The 23128-nt window shown below is 39.1% G+C and overlaps 1 protein-coding gene and 1 long non-coding RNA gene across 11 annotated transcripts in view; one reads left to right on the top strand and one right to left on the bottom strand.

The window, feature by feature from the left end:
* The window catches only part of CAST (calpastatin), a 110661-nt gene that overhangs the window by 9328 nt on the left and 78205 nt on the right, over nt 1-23128 (bottom strand). For 7 of the 9 annotated variants that reach the window (XM_019727909.3, XM_019727906.3, XM_019727910.3 and 4 more), the window contains 14 exons: nt 20263-20346; nt 19499-19546; nt 17624-17719; nt 15868-15963; nt 12433-12534; nt 11851-11934; nt 9669-9719; nt 9426-9497; nt 7053-7151; nt 5321-5425; nt 3945-4034; nt 2634-2672; nt 2110-2193; nt 637-717 (listed from right to left, as the gene is read on the bottom strand). In XM_019727909.3, the coding sequence (XP_019583468.3) occupies nt 637-717; nt 2110-2193; nt 2634-2672; nt 3945-4034; nt 5321-5425; nt 7053-7151; nt 9426-9497; nt 9669-9719; nt 11851-11934; nt 12433-12534; nt 15868-15963; nt 17624-17719; nt 19499-19546; nt 20263-20346 (1131 nt within the window). The remainder of the gene's footprint in view (nt 1-636; nt 718-2109; nt 2194-2633; nt 2673-3944; nt 4035-5320; nt 5426-7052; nt 7152-9425; nt 9498-9668; nt 9720-11850; nt 11935-12432; nt 12535-15867; nt 15964-17623; nt 17720-19498; nt 19547-20262; nt 20347-23128) is intronic. The other 2 variants (XM_088796644.1, XM_088796643.1) reach the window with 1 other exon arrangement.
* On the top strand, nt 15-7049 carry LOC109445497 (uncharacterized). Of its 2 annotated transcripts, XR_012494984.2 has the most exons (5): nt 15-733; nt 1250-1324; nt 2385-2533; nt 4081-4248; nt 6077-7049. It is a non-coding gene; the product is annotated as an uncharacterized LOC109445497 (long non-coding RNA). The 2 variants fall into 2 exon arrangements; XR_016020701.1 differs by having other exon boundaries at nt 1252-2533.

Below are 23128 nucleotides of genomic sequence, written 5' to 3'. Positions count from 1 at the left end.
AAGGAGGTGAAGGGATAGAGGGAAAGAGGGTAGTAGAAGGGCTACTAAAGTTTTAACTAAGGCGAAGAGATTGGAAATGTTGGAGAGAGTTCATTATTGATTGCTGACAGAAGGGAAAAGGGTTTGTCAGTGGCTAAGTGGGAAGGAGACCTTAGGGATTTTCTGCAGAGTGACCTCCATTTTTCTCTTTGAAGTAGCAGGCAAGGCTATCTGCAGACACTGGGGGCATGTGGCTAGAAGGGAGTGTGAAGAGCATGAGCTCTGGGGAAGGGAAGACAGCCTAGCATGGGGCCAGCACAGATAGCTTATGGGACACTGGGCACCATAAAATCACAGAGGCCTCATCCAGACTTTGTACAATACTCTCCAGAGCAGCATAGGACTCTGGTGGTGTTTCAACAATTGTGTTAAGAATGTTCATTTATATTTCTAAAGTACCCGTTAGTTAAAAAAACAACCAAAAAAACTTTAAAACTTCAATTTCTATACCAAGACAGGCTAGGGGATAGATAGCACTTAATGGTTAAATTATGTTATGCTAAATAGATACCAATCAGAAATTAAATGACTGAAAGGATAAATGCCACTTCATGCAACTGCTAAACTAATTTGTAATATATTTACTGCCCTGTTTACCTTTGCAGAATCCTTTGCTTTTCCCCCATTCTTGGGTGCTTTGGAGACGGAAGTAGCCTTCTTCTTCTTCTTGTCTTTGTCCTAAAGCCAACAACAGGTAATGAGGCTGTTGCTGTCATTAATCCATCTCGCAAGTAAGGAGCGGCTGCAATCAAATCTATTCTTTTAGTAGCCTAGAGATATCATTAGCCTTAGTTCTACTTTCTACCACAACATGAAAATTATATACTTTATTTAAATTTTGGAATAATGGAATTAAATAATGGAAAACTCTGGGGGGTTTAGTCATGATTTTTTTGGAACAATGGTGAATTGTACACAGAAGTGATTCAGGTAGGAAGTGAAAAGGATAAAGATGAGGAAAATGTGGGTCACACGGATGCTCTGCCAATTTCCACGATGTATGATTCACCCAGACCTTATTTTTCTCATCAAAACAGAGCTTGTTCCTCTTAGGACTGGTTTTATGTGCCAACAGAGTAAGAATAAGACACTGTTTTTAGTGTTATGGAAAAGAAATGTAACACTGGCGACCACCACCAGACAGCTGGGGGAAGATATATTTAAAAAGAAAGTCCATTTCCCAAAAAGGCATTATTTGTGATTTTCCAAGAGAACTAGGATGCGGAGGCAGACCGGAAATGAAGTCACCCAATATGGGAAGGACTGACAAATCGGTGATTGGGAGGTATGTTTAATAACAGCCACGGTAAGAGCAAACAGAGCTGTAAGTGTTAATTCTTCTGAAAATAACAATGAAGGACACTCATTTCACTGTTTCTTCTACTTGATTTATGGAGGGGTGTAATTTATAGGTAAAATGTCACACACTTACTTGCTAAGTTATACACTATTTTTTTCATTCACTAATAATTGTTTTGAGCACCTGCTATATACCAGGCGTTCTGCTAATGCTGAGCACGGAGGTAAAAGACGCTTCATGACTGTGTAAAGTACACAGCTCAGTAGTGCAATACACACATGACTGTAGGTAACCCAGAGGGCAGGGAAGCACAGAGGAGAGGCTTCCAACCGTGGCCAGGGAGGGGAGCAGTGGTAAGAGAAGTCTTCCTGAAAAAGTGGATGGTGGAACTGGGACATGAGGGCTGAGTAGGAGAGTCAGCCAGCTGGGGAGGAAACACCAGGGCCACGGGCATGAGAAAGTGGGTGTCGTTAGGGACTGCTTTCATTTAAAGGAACAGACAAAGCATTATTGTACGATAGTATAGTGTGGCAATCAACAATGATGGTAATGGGGAAGCAACATGGAAAACATTTATGACATGATGTATTATATATGGAATTTAACTATAAAACATACATATGGGAAAAGATAAGAACTATAGAAAGCAGTGTTTGTGGCATAGTGGAATTACATTTTTTCTTCTGTTTGGCATCGCTGAATTCATGTTACAGTCAAAATTATATATGTGTACACCATTCAAAGAAAGTCAATACGAAAAAGCATCATACCTTTGCTGTGTTTTCTGTCGTTGAAGGACAGCTGTCAAAATCCCCTGAAAGGGCATCAATGGGGTCGTGGTCATCTTCAGGTTTCTGAGATATTAAGAGAAATAACCATCAGTAAAGATGCACAAGGCAAAAATGCTGTAGGGCTCATTTTCCCACAGCACTGAAAATAAAAGATGTTTATTAAAAAATTCTTTTCCTAACAAACTAATGTATTATAAAGGAAATATTAAAACAGGAAAATCTTGACAGCTTTATTTCCTTCTACTCTTTTATAGTAATACAAGTTGCTTAGTGTTCTCTGAGCCTCAATTCTTCTAATCTGGAAAATGGAACCGCCTATCTTGAAGGGCTCTCTTGGGAAGATTAAATGAAAGAGAAATAATAATACACTTTTACATGCACTTGGCATCATACCATGCACAGGGTAAGCATTCAATAAATTTTAGATTTCTAAATTGTTAAAGTTGCAGCTAGCATTTAAAAAAAAAAAAGTCTTCATAGAAACATGCAGCTATGAGATTTACCTTTGGTTCCTTGGGTTTCGTTGGTGCCATTGGTTTGCCCTAAGAAACAAAGCAGACTATTGTTTAGACATAAATCTTTGTAAAGGTTTACTTAGGTGTAGTCAGTGTTTATATCATCTACATTATCTAATGACTTGGGAAAAGGGAGTATATATTTGCAATAACTGGTAAACCTGAGTTCCCACTATTTTTCCACCAGCTTTGCTTAATTACTATCCTATAACCATTTCAGAAGCCTTGGGGAAAATGCAAGAGTGAGTGTCTAGCCCTGGCAGTGAAAGAAACACTAATTATTTAGGAACTTTCTGCTATCATGTCTTATAATTCTACTTAAAATGTTACAAAAAGTAAGGTGTTTTTATGTCCTATTTACTCTAGCTTATATTTCAGGATTTGAGGCACTGGAACCATCTACAGATACGTTAGGTTTTTCTCAGTCAGGATTATAAGTACAAGCAGGGTCAGGTGGTACTATCAAAGCAGGGAGGCTTCCAGAAGGATGCAGAATTGCTGGTTTAAGGAATACTGAACAAAAGCAAGGAGAATTGATTCCTGTAAGAGGGGACACTGACGCTGGTAACACTCTTTAATCCAGGGAGCCATCAAACCTGCCAAATGAAGCAGTACAGAATGAAGGATGTAATTTGGACTTCCGTGTTTTTATCTGATGAACAGGACTGGAAAGGGCTCTTCATCATCTAATTGACTTGCAACTAGGAGCCAAATAGGAAGGGGTGAGGTACAGGCAAGTCTGACCTAAGAGAAACTGGCTTCTGTGTTAGAGACAAAAGGCCATGACTTTTTGACAGAGTACACTTAGATATAGAAATAGGGAATATGGTTTTTGTCTGCCTTCACTCAACAGTGCTGGGGGTGGTGTAGGAGAAGGAAGAAAGGGAGACCCCAGGTCTTGGAGGCGCCTTATTTGCCCTATTAATTATTTCAGTACTTGCTCTTTTACTGTTCTCCTTTAACAGAGACTGCTTTAGTTACGATTGCAAATCTTTTCTATAGCCTTTTCTCACAAAGAATTCATCTGTGTACGTACCTCGGAATCCTTGTTAAGCATCTGTGAGTGACATTATTCAACTCACTTTATGCCACTGTGCCCAGCATAAGACATAAAATGACATGGGCTCAAATAAAGATTAAACAGAATCCTAGACAGCTGCCTCATTGGGGACACATAAGAAATTGTCACATTACATATTTATGCAATTGTTAAAATGTACCTCCTATTCATTTCAAGTGAGGTCTGCATTGAAAAAGCTTTGTTGTCGATTTCCAATCTAGACATTTGCCTTCATTTACCTTATCTTTATCCAAGAGGTGTCTGTATTCAGGTGGAATAGTGTCATCTCTTTCTCCCAGCTTATCTCTATGTTCGGCTTTAACCTTCTCCTGTAAACATTGAACAGATAGGATTAATATTCCTTTCCTCCCTCAGAGAATGCATTCTGACATGCAGCAGAAGAACAAAACGGATGACTTGAACAGACTACTGGTTGATGAAAAAAAAATGTAAACCCATGTGCTTCTATAAGTCCATCCACATCTGTGAATTTTCTACCTGCATTTTAAAATGAACGATTAAATAATTATCCTCAGAAACCAGGTAAGGAGATAAAACCCAAGGGTGTAAAATATCTTTTTCTGTGAGTTTCACTTTTCATATAAAGTCAAGTCAGCGTATCTTGGCATTCAGAAACGTAACAGTTACCACTTTGGCTATTGCTAAGCAACCCTAAAGGACCAGGACACAGCAAATCTGAATGGACATGCTGACTGCTTGTGTTACAGGTGAGGAAATACCTGTCATGGAGTAAGCAGCCCCTACCTGCCAGCATCCCCACTTCCACGGGCATGGTTGGTCTCTCTGTCACAGATTCAGTGACACTAACTCGCCCCTAAGGGAGGGGTAAAGGGGGCTTTACATTTAATTTTTCTGCATCACTATAATTTTGTTTTTCAAATACAGGTTAAGTTCACATCAGTATTCCTATGACAATGACAGAATCATGACCTAATGATTCTTTGAAATGCACTGTCTTTGGGATATCGATTTGGCTGGTCAGTTACTTCCTGGTTCCAAGCCAAATGGATAGTTGAATATTGCACATTAAGTATAAATAAGTACTTATACATGTTGTATAAGATATGTAGAATTCACAGTTTGTGCCTTGTAGACACACCTCTGGACAATGCTGAACTCATCAACTCTTTCTTTTGGAGTTTGCATGCATCAGTAGTAATGACGGCAGAGAAGGCTGCTCGGGAAACCTCTGCCAGCTAGGTGAGCTCTGCCACTACATGCACAGAGCATGTCAACCTAAAAAATGCACATGTACGTGTATCATATATATGATGTCTTTACTACCAGATAAAACCAAGAAAAGTTAATGTGGGAAGACAATAAAATTAAAGCAGAGCTGTGCTTTTCCATCATTAACAAGGTTTAGTCTCACAAACAGGACATTTGCCTTAATCTGTGACAGAATAGTCCTCACTGAGGAAGTAAAAAAATGCAAGGTAGACCACAGAAAGGAAAAAATGAGACCTAAGTTATCCAACTGTTCATTAAGTCCAGACAAAGAAGTGGTATTTTTTCCTTTTGTGTGGAAGGTAGGGTAGTCGATGCTATTAAAAAAAAAAGAAATCTTAAAATTTCACTTCTTTTTTTCTTGTACCTTGACTTTGTCCTTCATTGGTTTGTCCTCATCTGGATCAGGCTGCCTGTGTCCTAGCCTGTCAGAAAGTTCATCCAGGGCATCGTCGAGTTCTTTGTCGTCCCTCTGTTAAAACGTAAATCTGAATTAGTCACTAGTTGGCCAGATCAAGTCAGCCACTGGAGTGTGGCCCCAACGCTGCCATTAAGACTTCCATACGCTCCTGGGACTTTCACCAGGAGATGGGCAGAGTGGGTGGGAGGCAATGGACTGCAACCCTTGGTGGGCGCTCTTTTCCCAGCTCTCTCGCTCTCAGCACTTCTCTGTGCCTGTCTACCCTTGCCCCACCGCCAGGCGTCTCTCTTCCAAGAAAACAGGTCCCTTCTATAAAGATGGGGTTCCTGGCTTGATTTGTTGGTAAATATATGTCTTAAGATGCTTACAGTGTATGTAACGTAACTGGTGACAGTCTAATGTCCCCAGCAAAGAAAACTCACGTAAGTTATGATAGCTTAGTTTACTCTCTGATTCCCAAGCGTATTCATGTAAGTAAAGCTATATACCTGGTTTTAGTGATGGCGCTAAAAAAAAATTAAAACTAGACCGTCTGATGGGAAAAGTGAAGGAAAAGGTGTCATTTTAAAATATCCTTGTGAAAGGCAAAGCAGCTTTTCATTGCAGATGTCTACTAAGAGGCAGAACCTCTTACCTGAGGATTAAGAACTAAAGTATAAATAGCAGCCTGGGTTATTAATGATTCTTCCTTTCTTTGCACAGGCACTTTCATCACTGCGAGTGCACACACACAGCATTGTGCTGGTTTTAAGTGCTTCATGAGAGCCCAGGATTATAGCTGCTAATGGTGGAGCTGCTCACACAGCTGGGTCTGGGCTTTGTCATTTGTACCTCTGGATATTTTCAGATGCTCCCAAGACTGACCCAACAGGATGAAAATTCATTCAGAATCTCAGACTACAGCACTAAACCAGCTTTGATGCTACATCAAAAGGAAAGGAAGCATAGCAGACTTCACTAAAGCTACTTCATCTCCATCTAGCAAATGAGGCACTTCTCAACCCAAAGAGATGAGGGTCTGGTTTAGGGCAATCTCTATCTTTTGATGTGCCGTGGTCTCCTTGATAATTTCACATTTGGTACTGCACAGAAAATTAATCAAGGAAGTCTGGAAAAGCTTTGGTTCCACAGTCTTGCCTCAGAACATGTAAATAATTAAAACAATATTGATGTTGAGGTTTTTCCATTGCTAGCATGAAAATGACAAATTTTTACTGGTGTGAATGGGAGCAAACAATGCTATTCCATCACATATTTGTGAAGTTTTTGGGGTTTCGGGGGGCTCAAGTGCTGAATTAACTCCATAAAATAAACTTGAGGTTAAATAACAGATAGTATTTACAGCATGTGTCAAGAAAACTATAAAGGAGGAGAAAATCAATTATCAGGAAACCTAAATTTTTTTTAAAAATCTAATAATTCAAATATACATATTGTACTTTCAATTCTAATAAAGCAACAATATTAAGCTCCTTGATTATGTGTGAAATATTTTCACATACATTGGTTAATCATTTTAGAAAGTATCTGTCATCTCCCTAAATCACTAGTCATATCTAAAACAGAAGGTGCCCAATCTTCCTAACAATTTTGTCTGCTCCCATTTACTCTAAGCAGAAATCCTATTTTCTTTCTTGTTGTTGCAGCTCTGAAAATATTTACAAAATACATTGCTTACCGGAGTGTCAGGGGGTGGAACTGCAGAGTGGGTGGTTGGAGCTGGGGTTGGGGAAACCACTTCAGAGATGGCAGCTGAAAGTTTAGCGTCTTTAAATGGCTTTTGTAAAAAAAAAAAAAAAAAAGGTTTTGATCAGTGATATGTTGTATAAAAAATGCCCACAGCCATCATTTAAATACAACTCTTAATATAGCTTCCTGATTAAGTCTCTTGATCCAAATAGATACATAGTAACACCGAATCTGAAATGCAATTTTTATTCTAGTTCCTATTCCATTCCACAATTTCCTATTTTCTATTCCCATTTATTCTTCTAAATGTTGTTCAATAATCTAATGACTTAGAGCTTCATGGTTTGTTTATACTTTTCTTATTGTACATTTAGGTTGTTTGCAGTTTTTCAGCTTTTTTTCTTTGTAACTGGTTGCCCTGAATCAAAGTTCTAGAAGTGGTTCTCTCTATGGTGCTAGCTATATTCTACCATGCTGCCCTCTCAAAAATTGCAGAAATTCATTCTGCTAAAAGCAGTGAAGGAGCATGCCTGTTTCCCATGGCTTTGCTCACCTAAATATTTTTAATTCTGATAATATATTAGGTATAAAATGATAGACTACTATTCCTTTAATACTTGGTATATGGTATGAGGTTTGAGTTTTATTTTTTTCCTTAATGTTAAATAGCATATTATTCCAGAATCTTTCTGAAATTTCTTCTCTCATTTTAAAAATATACTAAATCTGTCATTTATGTTCATTTCTTGTTCTTTTTCCATTAACATGTGGCTTTGCTTTCTGAATCAGAACCGTATCTTATTATTGTATAAAAAAGCCTAGTATTTAGTTAGGTTAATCTTCCCCCAAAAGAGTGAAAAATGCTTTTCAATATTTTAAAAATATTTTATGCAGTTATTTTTCAAATAAATGTTAGATAATTTTGGGTTATGTTTTAATAAAAATATTAACTTATAAAATGACATAATTGTCGTCATTCTTTTGAGACATTTAGTCAAATTGTCTTAGGTATATGGAATTTCTTCATGTTTTTGTTTTTCTATTCATTTCTATTGCAGGTTTCTTTACATAAGCCTGACATCTCATTAGATAATTATATTTTCTAATCTGTTACTAATAAAGTGTGATTAAAAGATACAGTGAATGTTTAAATAAAAAATTATTATAGTAAAAGACACATTGCCATGAATTCCCCTCAAAATACCCGCCCCTCCTGCGCTTCAAATACACTTATTCCATCATTCTTGCCACTTTCTGAAACAGCTCTGGAAGTCCTCTTTCATGAGTGTCTTTACTTCATCCTCCATCATGACAATGCTCCATGTCACACATTGCTTATGGTATAGCAATTTCTGTCAAAAACATTATGGTGTGTCCTCATCCATCTTGTTCACTGGTTCTGGCACCGTGTGACTCCTGGCTCTTCCCCAAAGTGAAAATGACCATGAAAGGTAAATGTTTTAAATCGATTCAGGACATCGAGGCAGCCACGACAGTGCAACTAAAGACACTCACGAAAGAGGACTTCCAGAACTGCTTCAGAAAGTGGCAAGAATGATGGGGTGTTTCAAAGCGAGGGGGAGTATTTTGAGGGTGATTAATGGCAATGTATCTTTTACTGTGATGAACTTTAAACATTTACCACATTGTTTGATCACACCTTGTATACATAGCATACATATGTGTAACATTATGCACAAATGTGAGAGCAAAAACTTCAGGCAACTCCAAGGAATCATTGTATTTCCTAGTTGTCACTTATTCTGTCTATGTTGCATGTTGCAACTGATACATACTTTCCATACCACTGACTACATAGGATTAAATAACCCAGACCCCATAAAAAAGGTTCTGGAGTTATATAAGGTATGGGAACGCCAGCAGACTTACAGTGTATATGTTTACATATAAAAAGCCCTGGAAATCCTACAGTTGAGAAACCTGCTTACCCCTACCCAACATTTCCCAACCTTTCTAGTAACAGAATTCCCTTTGAGGGACTATCTGTTCCACATGAAGCTCAGTTACCCTAGAGGTAATTTGGAAAATGATCAAATTGTGGACTGTCAACTGGTAAAGTTGTCTAAGAAGTAATTTTAGATACACAATTTTAAATCCTCTTTTCCTAGGTGTACTTGAAAGCGTACATGCTCACTGGTTCAATTAGTTACACGGTTGAAAATATTCACTGTGTTGGAAAAAATATTTCATGATACAACACAGTTTTAATGGCTACAGTGGGTTGAGGGCCTTAATTTTGGGTTTGTTTCCTCAGCTCCCAAGTTAGATTATAAGTCACAACTTTCCATTTATTTCTGTCACCCTGAAAGTAAGGAAATGAAACCAGGAGTTTCAGACTTACAAACGATGAAGTGTGTGAGGGAGCAGTGAAGTCCTCAGACAAAGCATCGAGAAGGAAATCGTCACTGAAGGGCTGCAAGAACCAGGAAATGTATCAAAAAATACCACCTCATTTGTCTCCTCTTCAAAACGATGTCACTGTTCATATGCTGGTCAACTCATTAAAAAGAAAGCAATGTACTTCCTGAATTAACGAACAGGGCCAAATGAGAAAGATATACTCAGAGAAAACTGGCTTGCTTACTGGAAGGGATTCCTTGGACTCTTTCGGCAGGAGTGGTTTTCCATCTTTGTCCTATCCAGGGAGGAGAAAAACATGGCATTGAGTCATTTCACATTTATCCTAAGTATGAACCCTTGTAAACATTAAAAGGAGTCAACAAGTGATTCCTGATGTCGTTGCACATTATGAGATCCATCATTTCAGGTAGCAGATTCTCTCCTCAGAGAATATGCCCTAATTAGTTCATGTTAACAGCACTCACATACGTCAGGCATTCCCTAGGCACAGGGGCCACAAAACTGACTGGGCATTGTGACCTTAGATGTTCACAAACCAGTGCGGGAGGAAAATATGAGCAGTGAATGTAGAGGGGCACATGGTGCTATGGCAGGGCACTTGCAGGACAGTCGGGGTATGGGGGTGAGCCTTTGTATAAGTTGCTTGGAAAAAGCTGGTTAACTTCACAGGCGAGACGTCCAATTAACGTCCATCAATTCTGTGCCCAGCCCTGCAGTACACACTGGGAACACCACATAGTTTAGGACAAAGTGCTTGCCCTCAGGGAGCTCAGCCCGTGGGTGGGATGCTCTGAAACTTAGGACTCAGATGATGCCAAGCTTCAAATGGCTCTAACAGGACAAAAATCAAAGTATTTGGGGCTCTTTAGTAAAAGAAGATTTATAAACAAATGGTAAATCCCATTTATCCAGATATGCAAAAATAAATAAGTACAAGGCAACCTACATATCTATGTTTCTAATAAACTGGTCAAGATGGTTTTTGTTTTATTTAAAATGTGAGGAGGGGCAATGATTTTTAGAGTATCACCTGCCTCCCCAGGACTGGCATAAGCTCCTTTACCTTTACCCCCTTTCCCATCTCCTCCACAGGTTTACTTGTGCCTCTGACTATTTACTCTTCAGTTAGGAGGAAGCAGCAAATTTCCCACATGACACATGGGACCATTGGAGTCACATCTGCTCTACACTCCAAGCAAAACCACCCTGTGTCTGGAAGGGGTAACTTGTGGGCTACCCTCAGGGAGCTGAATCTCACTGAAGACGCCAGATATGAGGATAGCTGATACACAGCAATATAGGATTTAAACGTGCGATCAAGCCAACCCCCAGTAAAATATTATAAAGCAATAGGTAATTACTAATGTGTGAGATCAACAAGTCCAGAAGAGGATCAAACCACCGTGGAGTAAAGTGGTCAGGGAAAGCCAATCAACCAACCACTTGCCTTAAAAACTGCTACTAAAATTCAGCACAAGGAGAGAGAAAGCAATCAACCCCCTACTATGAAGACAGTTACCTGCCTTTACCAAATGAGGGGGTCACTAGTGACAGAACACGTGGCCCTTAAAAACCTCTCTAAAAACCTCACAAAGCAGCATGCATATAAGTGCAAATTCATCGAAACGTCATGGTTTCAACTGAATTCTGAAACGCAGAAGCAAGCAGAATAAGAAACTTTTAATCAGGGAGAGCTCAATATAGTTCCAGTCTTGGCTAAACAAACGGCCTCATGCCCATGGATGGGAAAGAGGAGTATTGATTTGATTTTCCTGAATTGTGAATGAAGTTTAGTTGAACATCCTCTTATGTGATGGAATGTTATGAAGACTACTGACATTTGTTCTAGTGTCCCTGTGTCTGTGTGTCTGCCCTGTGCAAGTGGCTGTACTTAAAAGTACAAGATTCATAACGAGGTCTCCCCTGTGTCACTTGTTCTGAACAATGTGCACATTCAAAATAAAGAAAACGGGTCAAATTATCACTTGACTCAATGTTAAAAAGGCACTCTTATTTTTTTTTCAATTTATATCTAAAGAGTTGCTCATTAGAAATTTTTCCTCATAGTCAACAATTGTTCTTCATTTTTCTTTTCCTATCTACATAGAGGTTGTCTAAGTTTTCTTATTTCTGGTCTTGTAACAAACCATGTGTTAGACGGGAAAAAATTAGGTAGCTTAGACATTAGATTTCTTCCACTTCAGGGAGGAGTGAAAGGCCACTTAGGAATATTTAGCCCCATATCTGGTGTGCTAACAGGCTATTAGTGGACTAATACAATTTGGTGTTTGAAATAGTAAGAAACAAGATCTTTATATGCCAGGTCTGCTTCCATGTCCCTTCTTTATGTATATGGAGTTCAATATGAGTGAAAATAAAATAGAAAAACACCCCAGCCTGTTTACCTTGACCTCTTCTAATCTATATTCAGGAGGAATTGTTTCTTCTTTTTCACCAAGTTTTTCACGATCCTCTTCTTTGGCTTTCTCCTAAATAAAAATCATACCATTTTCATTATTAATACATCTTTTCTCTTTAGAGTAGATACCTGAATGACTAAAGGTGAGGCAAATAAACCCATCGTTAGAATGTACATAGGACCGTATTTGCAGAGTTCCTACAACACCCTCATCTTTAACACTGCCTGCTAGTTTAGCAGGCTAAGACGCCAACATTGAGCTGCTAGGCTCAAAGGCAGGCATGAGGACTAGGAGACAGCTGCCACCTCTCTCGTGAGTCCTCAGCAATAGGAAAGGTGTGACTCAGAACTCCGATACGTGCGTGCCGTCCTTCCACGGCTGTGCTCAAACACTGATGCTCACTCAGGTTTGGCTTCTTAAGTAGGATATGCACAGTAACAGAAAGCCAGCTGGTCATGTGTTGTGGGAAACATTAAAAAAAAAAAAAGACTAACTTATTAGTTAGTCATTTGGGGAATGAAGCAACCAATAATTGTTACTTTCTAGAAGTAGCTGAGCTGCCATTACCTTGACTTTATCCTCCACAGGCTTTCCATCTTCTGGATCTGCTTCCCTTTTCCCCAGGCTACCAGCCAAGGCCTCTACAGCATCATCTGGCACCGCATCCTTCTAAAAGTACATCAGTGGATATACTGAGTAGGTGGTTAATACCTTCTTATAGAAAAGACTACATCAAACAATGCAGAAGGGCATATCCTTATTTCAGGCCGAGATACGCAGCACGTGTTATCTTTTAATAATTAGAATTATCAACTGAATTAGAATCTATGTTTAAGAAACATAAAATGTTAAAAATTAGAGCAAGGCTCTTATACTACGCATTAAGGGTGTGTAACTTATATAGTGACACTGAGAAACTTACAAGATCTAACCGAGCGTTCTGGTTTGGAAATAGGGGCGGCAATGGAATGGGTGTATCACAGAGAAGCTGAAAGCCAGGAAAGAAGACAGAGTAATTTTTCTGGTGATTGTTCTTGCGATGGCACGGGAAAGCCTTCCAGAAAGTTTTCTGTGAAACAGCCTGGCCCATTCTAGAGAGGAGGCGGCTTGGGCTGAGCTTCTGCTGAGGCAGATGCCTGGGTTCTCTAGGCAGTTTCTATGGGTCGGAGTGACCTCATGCTGATTCAGGTGACTGCCTGGGACTGACTAACCTGAGTGGCCCAATGTGAAACATCTAGCTGTGGTCTAGTTATTCAAAATGAAATGTGCTACCTCATGATGTAGGGAACTGTGTCCATGCTGACATTTACAAAGAAAACTGGAAGAACACAGAGCATAAATGGTAAAGGGAAAACAAAGGAGAAACTATGGTTGTGCTAAAAGATAGGACTAGACCCCAACTCCTTCCAAACCACAGGTCATGATCCGTATATTAGAGGGTCATAAAATCAATTTATAATTCAAAACCGGGACTTTTTCAATGAAAGACTAGAACAGAAAACAGAATACATCTTACATAACTAGAATAAGTCCCATTTATGAAACTGTTGTTTCTATTGTGTGGGTAGTGGGTTGTAATATCAATGCATTTTCTACTGTTGGTCTTGGTCAAAAATATGTGAGCCCCTGAATTAAAATCTCAAAGATTATTCTTCTCATGAAAGTCTGTCACCTCATATTGAGTATATGTTGAAACTTTAGAGTAAAAGTGGCTTTCTGATTCATAGCTTAGCCATCATTCCAAGTAAGAAAAGTTGTTTTTCTGCTAAGCTGCACTGCAGAAGGAAAGATCACCAATGAGGAAAGTGGGAAGTGATTTATCACCATCTAGTGGTTGGCCACTGCATAGATTCTATTCCCGGGGCAACGAAAATCTCTGATGTATCCCATTTGTTTAGGATGACATCTAAATTGAAAGAGTTGCAGTGGTCTTCCAGGCTTACCCAAGCAATCTGAGCTGCTACCTGATCCCAGACACCTGCACACCTGACATCTATTTTCTCCTACTGTCTGCTGTAGACTTTTTGGAAACCACTGTTTCCCAAACCGGTGCCTTTTGGCTTAAGAATTAAGAGAAACAAAGTGAGAAAAGTCAGGAGAAGCAGCAGTCTTAAGAACTAAGGAATCTGGAAATAGGACTCAGGACTAAAACTTGCATTTCTGTAGCAGTTTATGTTGTTGTCGAATTCAGAACTAGAACTCAGGCCTCTGGATTTCCTCAATAAACTTGCTTTTTGTACCAACAAGAACCACACAGGGCACACATTCCCCTCCTTCCTCTGGTGTTTCTGTTTCCTTTCCCTCACTAATCCTCAAGCCTTCTTGAGTCCTCTGACCTTTATCACACTCTGCAACTATTCTCTCTGGTTCCCAAGGTGTCAAGATCCCAGCTCACCTCAGTGACTGGCATCTTGGCAGCCCTGGTAACCAGACTTGGTAGAGCAGAGGCCCAGGAAAGGCCCAGGAAAGAGAATGGAAAAACAAAAGCCGCCCCTCCCCCTTTTTTCTGTCCACTAAACATCTAATGCTGGACTCTACAGTCAGGGTAAAGTTGGAAAGGAATGAAGTGAGCCCTCTAAGACCTTGGCAGTCACACTTGGCACGAAATGTGGATGACATGTGTTTAGGTCACAAGAGTTCTGCCCAGAAATGCTGGCCATAGTCTTTTTTAATCCAATTACTGCCTCTGTTCCTGCTTCCTTCATTAGTCTCTTCCCAATTTCTCTCCTCTCTCCTATGGCCTATGACTTGGCTCCCACAATGTAAAAGTTTTGGAGAGTACCCTGAAACCTCAAAAAAAAAAACAGGGGTCAAGTCCTACCTAAGTCAGGAGTGAGACTCTGGACTTTGAGGAGATTTGCAGTTAGCACCAAGGACATCCCTGGCAGGAAGCAGCCACTTCAGGGCACTCAAGACACGTGTCCTACACATTCTCCAAGGCCCCCTTTTCTCAAACAACGAAATGCACATGTCCCAAGTACACCAAGTACCTCACACCTCCGTGCTTAGCCTGTCCTCGGCTCACTGGTCTTCCCAGCGCTAACCCAACTTCTCAGTGTGATCCTGCCTTCTACCCGCAAGCCTTTCCTAATTCTCCCTAAAGAACGAGGAACCCATGTGCCTTCTGTCCGTTTCCCACATGACAACGATCAAGTGGTACTGTCAGCTTGAGGTCTGGCCCATGTCCACACTAGACTCAGAGGTAGCTTAGGGCAGGAACCGTATTTTCCTTTCAGATGAAGCTCTGAAATGTTAAGTGAATTGTTCAAGGTCAATCTAAAGGTTCATTTCCCTCATCTAATAATAGAGAGATAATCAGATTTTATAGTATCCTTGTGAAAATGTATTGAGAAGATATTGCAAAGCACCGAGGAAAAGGTAGCTCTTTAGAGTACAGATTCAGCAAGTCTGTAGTAATGAAACATATTCCAGTGATGTTATTCTCTAAGTCAGAGTCTATCAACTGATGGAAACAAAACCCACTGAATTCAAAAGGAAATAAGGATTCAACTTGTTAAATATCATACTTCATCCAAAAGATAGAAAAGGAGAGAGAGGCAAGAAATGAAGAAGAAAGAGGGAAAGGAATTGAGTTACTCTATCCTCCCTTCAGTTGGGAATGGAGGAGATCGTGATGATACTGGTTCAGATTATTCCACCAAGAGAGTCAGCTCAACGTCATATTGGGCTGTTTGTGAAACTCCCAGTAGGCTTGAAAGATGCAGGAATGTGAAAAAGCATGATTATCCACAATAGTTGAGGAACTAGAAAAAATTTCAAGTGAAAGGAAAACACAGCTTGTAGCAATTCAATTAAAAATTTAAATACAGCCTGAATTTCTAGCATACCCCGGAAGCCCCCAAACAGAAGATGCTATAGCTATATAAGGTTTTATGATTTTGTCAGTGTAAAATAACATGCTGGTGACACAGAGCGGAAAGTGCATGGGAGGAAGAACATTACTTTCCCAAGACATTTCTCAATGCCCAGAGGATCCCTCACCGAGGTGGCTGGCTTGGGTGGTGCTGACTGTACACTGCACAGGGACGCCCGGGGCACATCCTCTCCCACAGGAGCCGGGGCACTCGCCTGAGATTCCTGCGGAAAGAAGCAGGTACGATGAAGAGTTTTTAGAAATACCGGGTTAGTAACACTGAACTCCGATGAATCAACAATACACTCTGCTATGTTATATGCTATGAGTATGATTTTCTCGAAAGCCTAAGGATGGCTGGCTTGAGTAGTAAAGAAGTCAAGGCACGTTAAAATGCGTTGGCTCAACTTTGTGTTACCTCTCACCTTAGGTAGGTTACTTAACCTCTGAGACTCAGTTTCCACATCTGTAAAATGAGAACAATAATAGTACCTACATCTCAAGAGTTGACAGAGGGATTTAATGAGATAAAATGTGAAGTGCTCTGTACAGTATCTGGAAACAGTAAACTCAGTAACTTTTAGCAACTATTATTTACGTTATTTATTTCTCATCATATAATACAATATACCAATTATATAATGCAATCTAATATTTTATATAAATACATCATTTTTATGTATCTAACAGCACCTTGTGTACTGTAAATAGATATGTACAAATGCAGGGTACAAGTACTATCCCAGGAGTGCTCGAAGTGTGGTCCCTGGAGCAGCAGCCTCAGCATTAGCAGGGAACTTGCTAGAAATGCAAATTCGTATGGCCCCCACCCCAACATACTAAATCAGAAATTCTGGAGGTAGGGCCCAGCATTCTCTGTTTTAACAAACCCTCAAGGGATTCTGATGCATGCTCAAGTTTGAGAACCAATGTACTATCTTATTTTATCACAAGGTAAAGTTTCAAACTATTTTTAAATTCAGGCCTTTCTGGAAGTCTACCCTACATGTAAGATGTTCAGCAGATGATTATTAATAAGGTATTTCTTCTTTCAAGAACTTACTATTTAACACTATGTACATATGTAAGATGTGAAGAAGGACCAACAGAGCTAAAAACTCGTTTGCAACAAATGCCTTCACAGGGATATATAAAGAAAGAACTGCAGACCCATGGCACGTCGTATTCTGCTTAATAAGTGTTGGAAGGGTGGTCAGGTTTGGGGAGGGAAAAGCAGAAGACAAAGGCCACATCTGAGCAGAGCTTTAAAGGGATGACTCAGATTTTAGTTCATCTAGAATTAGGTTATTACAGACAGAAGGAACCACATGAGAAAAGCCATGGAGACACACACTTAATGTCATGGTTTAGTGAGGTGGGGACGCACCTTGGTAGGAAAGGAAGCTGAGGCCAGAACACATTAGTGGGAACTTCTACTTTGTAGGAAATGGGAAGCTCCAGAGGGTTGGAGCAGGGGGATGATGTGACTACAAGCATGCTAGAGAAAGAATAATTCTGGTGGACATATAGGATGGGCTGCAAGGAGACTGAAGACAGAGGTCATTGCCATCTTGAGGAGAGTGGTGATGACAGCTATAACTAGGACCCTTATAGAAACAGGAATAGAAAGGAAAGGATGGGTGTGAATGCCTTCCTGAAGGAATAATTACAGGACTGCAACTGCAAGAATTACAGGGTCAGCTTGGGGAAAGAAAACACATTCAGAAAAAGGCAGGACAAAAACTGCATGTAAAAAAACAACAGCATCACGGGCTTTCTTATCAACCACTTCATGCTAAAATACTTTGGGTCTCACATTTTTTAGGTTATAGAAAAACATTAGAAAATAAGCAATACTAGAGACTTTCATTTTTAGAAACATACTTCTGCTTTCTCAGTTGGCTTAGATTGTTTTTCTTTACATTTACTCTGGTCAAAATCTTCTGAAAGCTCATCAATAAGTTCTGATTCACTCAGGAGCTGAAATACAAAAAACATTGTATATTATGAAGTGACTATTTTGTACTTGTTAAAAAAACAGTTTTCACTGACAATTTTTTCTGGTTAACACATATTAGGCCATATTTTAGAATCTAAAAATGAAAGCTAAGTTATATAGGGCATTTCATTTATCAATGGAAGATAAAGGTCATGCAATAAATAAGGACTATTAAACACCTCAGTACCACAAAAATGTGAATGGTTTACTTCAAGTTTTCCTGATACTTCAATTTTAGGGTAATTTTGTTCAAATAAAATTCCCTGTTCTTTCCAATGAAGATATATATAGCTTTTTTTTGCAATTTTTTTTCTGCTTTCTAATGAATTCCCTTCTAAATAAGTCAGTAAATATAAGAGAGACTGTGTTAATAATTTGAATTACCGGCTGAATTAGAATATAGGTTTAAAAATCTTAAAATGTTAAAAATTAGAGCCAGGCTCTTATATTAACATTAAGCATTAAATGTGTGTAGCTTACTGTGTTTCCCTGAAAATAAGACCTAGCCAGACTATCAGCTCTAATGTGTCTTTTGGAGCAAACATTAATATAAGACCCATTATTATATTATATTACATTATATTACATTACATTACATTACATTACATTACATTACATTACATTACATTACATTACATTACATTATATTATATTTTATTATACCCGGTCTTATATTATATTTAAATAAGACTGGGTCTTATATTAATTTTTGCTCCAAAAGACGCATTAGAGTTGATGGTCCAGCTAGGTCTTATTTTCGGGGAAACACGATATATAGTGACATTGAGAAACTTTCAAGATTTAACCCAGCATTCTGGTTTGAAAATAAGGAAGGAAATGGAATGGGTGTACCACAGAAAAGCTGAAAGCCAGGAAGAAGAAAGAAGTGATTTTTCTGGTGATTATTCTTAAGATGGCACAGGAAAGCCTTCCAGAAAGTTTTCTGTGAAACAGCCTGGTCTGTCCTAGAGAGGAGGTGGCTCTGGAGTATAAGAATAGATCATATACTCCTCTCCTGTGACCACATGGAGCTTTGGCAAGAAAGTTCCTTCAGGTGAAGAGGTATTATTTATTTAGGGCATGTGGAGATTTTGACTAATAACAGTAATCTATGTCATTCTGACGTGTGATTCAGAAGCTGGGGCCCCCATGTTGGACAGCTTGAATTTGGAGTTCTGGCCTTGCTATTTTCTAGTTGTGTGACCTTTGGCTATTTATACAATCCTTTTGTATCTCAGTTTCATCACCTGTAAAACGGGAATAATAATAGTGCCTTCCTCATTCAGTGAGGACTCAAACAGGTAACATTTGAAAGTATCTAATGCAGTGTCAGGCACATAGTAAGTGATCAATAAATGTTGCTACTTAGTATTATCATGACAGATAACTATGCTGGTTGATACCAACCTGAGTAATAGCAGTATAGAATCAGAGTGTTTGATGCTGTAATTAGAATCAAACTCTAAGTAATAACCATCTAATTTAAGTGCTCTTTTGACATTAGTTCCTAATATTCAATGAACGTCACCTAGAAATTTATAGTAGTCTAGCAATAATCCGTGAGGAAAACAATCATTAAAATATGTGAAAAGGAGTCAGAGGTATGAGCCAAGTGTTGCTATCGGAAGTTTCCCTCTTCTTAATGCTAGGTTGGCGTGCCAAGTCTCCACAGTGAAATCCTGTCTGTCAAAATTATCTCACTGTATACTTTACAGTTCTGTTGTTTTTTTAAATATCCAGAAAAATACTTATTTCCTAACCTTGGATTTTTCTTCAGGCTCTGGCAATAGTGGTTTTCCATCTTTATCCTGTAAACAAAATTGAAAATGAAATTGAAAAGTTTGCTTTTATGTCCCATTATGTTTTTCTTGGGGAATTCCAGGATATTAAGGGAGAGCTTGCTTTTTTCTTATATTTGAGTGAATTTCTATTTCAGATTTATTTTTTGTAAATCATTAGAATAAAGAGTTGAGATGTTTCTAAACATGAAAAACTTTCCATTTATAAGCATATATAAGAATCCCAACTATTTTTCCATCATGTGCTTATGTGTATTACTTCAAAGACAAATTACAGATATAATTATAGGAGTTAGTTCACCATCCTCATCTCAAACCAAAACCAACAAAACCACCTTAACTGAGGATACTGGTAAATAGCTGTACATTTATATCTACCACTTAGAAGATCTATTGTGCTTTAATCCATATAGCAGTTAGAGAAAAGAAATTATTCCCAAATTGTTCCTTCTGCTTTAAGGTTAAGAATCTATGTCAAGCATTGTTAATAGTAAAAACACTTGAATTTATGGGGATTTTAATGACCACCCAGTCACAACTTAGGAAACCATCCCTTAAAGGGTCCAACTGTAGAGAACAGAGAAGAAAGGGTTTAGGGTTTCAAAGTTAGTGTATGAACCGGGACAGACGTGTCCTTTCGCACCATGAGAACAGACACCACAAAGCACGATGGGAAAGCAAGAGGCATGTGCTGCTGTTGGTATGCACATTGGCTAACAACGTACCGTGGCTGGTTTTAACCTGTACTCCGACGGGACTGTTTCGTCATCCTCACCACACTTCTTCAGTTTCTCTTCTTTGGCTTTTGCCTGAGGAAAGTGGAGAAAAAAAAATAGACAAATAAATATTTGGATAACACATAAAATAAGATGATATCACTTTATGTACTTCATGGGTGTTGCAGAGAAGACCAAATCTGATAAAAGTGTCTGTATGTGCTTTGTAAACTACAAAGCACAGACCACGGTGAGCAACTTTGAGGAAGGCAGCAAGTGGGGTGACTGAGAAAAAACACAGGACTCCCAGGGAGGTGTCCCTGCACTGCTGTCAAGTGATCTAAAGCCTTGGGAAGCCACTTAGTTTTTCTTTGACTCGGTTTCCTCAGCTTAAAATGGGGCTACTAGTAATCCTTATCTAGCTACTGACTTGTAATAGTCACCAGAGGAAAATAAATAAAATATCTGTTGAGGCAGTTAAGCACAGTGCAGAAGTTAGTCGCTATTACTGTCATAGCCTTCATCTGTCTGTCTTACTCAGTGAGGCAGTTATCTACGGGGGAGAAAACCACCAATTCTCATGAATGTTGACCACAGTTCAGAAATGGGAGAAGCAGCCCATCACAAATCCTGGATAACTGGCTTTACCTGTTTTAAAAGGACTCCCTTCAGTAACCTCAGGACTTCACTGGGTTAATGAACCAGAAACCACCAAGTCCATTAGAAGTAAAAATGTACAGTAGTTCTAAAATAGATCACTGACTTCTAGGATGTAACATTTGCATTTTAAACGATGGGTCAGTAATGCAAACTTCCATTACATATAACGGTTTGTACCTCTATCAAGGCACGGATTTAAATCACAAACCAAGGAGCTCCTGGGCACAAAGAGGGTGGGTGGGTGGGGGGGTGTCACTTAGCAAATTCCAGCTCAACCCACTTCTCCCACCTAAACCCTAAGGTTGTAGTTCTCCATTGAATGATTAGTCAATTGATTAATTTTAAAAACATGAAGCACTTTACTGAGCCATTCTTCTAGGCTCTGGAATTACAGTTTTATTATTTTATAGAATAACAGCTCTTAATAAGGGATGTTTTGTTTTGTCTTATTTTTTAACAAGACAATTTTAACATTGTCTTGTTGCTTAACATTTTTAACAGTAGAATATATTAACACTTAATGTTAACATTTTAACATTTAATATATTCTACTGCAGCATATGGAAGAAGCCCATTTCCTCATTCATAGATTTGTGAGGTCTCCACCTATAAACCAGCCTTCATGAAAGTCAAAGGTCACCTGTGTGATAAACTGTCCTCTCTACTCCACTTGAGCGTCTCCCATCACATGCACAGCTAGATCCTTTCTAGTCTTCCTTGATCTTTACATTCTTTAAATGCCTGCATTCCAGGCATTGAAAGCAAAATGACTCCTGAACTGAAATAGCACCAGATTAGGTTAACTACACACAGAAATAGACAAGATGACTAATGTGGTGTGATTATAAATATTATCATGTTATGATGCCTCATAAAAATGACAAGTAGGCAAGGACCTGTTCTCTGCAGTGTTATGTCATTTTTCCTCACAGAGCTCTCTAGTATGGAATGTACTGGAGTGGCTGTGGACTCCTGTAGGATATGACCTTTATGAGCCTTATCACAACATCAGACTATCCAGGAAGTAATGCATTCACCATTAGATAGTAAAAACTCATCTTAAGAATCCAGAGGATTGGAAGATCTCCTTAGGGAATATTTACACTTTGTACATAACAAAAAAAGAAAAAGAGATAGAAAGAGTAGAAAAGAAAAAGGAATAGTTATTTTCATTAAAATTTTAGGACTTGACTGCTGCTGAGGTTTTCTAGAGGAAATTTAATACACTTACATGCATTCCAAAACTAGTTACCCAAACTACTTAATGTTATCCTTATTTAACTATTTTTTTTACCTCTACTTATCTGATTTTAATCACTGTAAGACTACTCTTGTCCTGTGATTTATGTTCATACATTCCCTCCCCAAATGATTGTCTCATTAAACATGCTAAGAATCTGTAAAAAGCCTGCGCAAAAGAGCAACTGGCTCACTGCCACGTAGCCCTCTGGTGGTGGCACCACAACATGGTCTACCCAACTTGGGACCACCCTTCCCAGGGTTCTGCCAGGACCACCCTTCCCTTTAGACATGGCTTCTATCTGGCTCTTCCAAGGAACGGTGATGTGTATCTCGAATTGTGTATTAATCAAAGTTTCTTTTCTTCTCAATACATTACTTGGTCCTGGAGGACGAGGACTGCTTCCCCTGCTCCCCCGTGTTCGCCTTCACAAAGATTGTGCCACACTGCGCCCGGTGAGCCCTCAAGGAAAGTCGAAGACAGAAACTGGCCCATTTTGGACCAGGGCTGTCTCAGACTCAGGGAGCGTTGCTGGGAGTCCCTGAGACTCACCTTCCCTAATGACTCAGAACGGGAAGTGACTTCAGAGGCAGGGGCATTGTGACATCGACCCCTGCCAGCTCCTCTCCTGAGCTGATAGGACGGTGCTCCCCAGGGCCCCCAGGCTGCATTTCTATGTCAACCCCGACTACATTACTTTGTCTAGAATGTCCCCAGGGCAATTTTCCTCTTTCCTTCCTCTTTTCCCCCAGAGGACTCGGTTGAAAAATTCTTTAAAAAATTATAATATTAAAACACTCCTTTCTCATTTGTTTGTCTTGTTCTTTTGTTGTTTTGGTTTATATACCACATATCAGTGAAATCACATGGGGTGATGAACACACAACGGGATTTATAGATGATGTAATACAGAATTGTACACCTGAAATCTATGTAATTTTACTAACAACTGTCACCTCAATAAATTTAATAAAA

The sequence above is a fragment of the Rhinolophus sinicus genome, chromosome 3 (assembly GCF_057876585.1).
Source record: "Rhinolophus sinicus isolate RSI-liver-muscle chromosome 3, RSI-T2T, whole genome shotgun sequence".
Lineage (NCBI taxonomy): Eukaryota > Metazoa > Chordata > Mammalia > Chiroptera > Rhinolophidae > Rhinolophus > Rhinolophus sinicus.
This window is presented reverse-complemented; position numbering and strand designations above follow the sequence as displayed.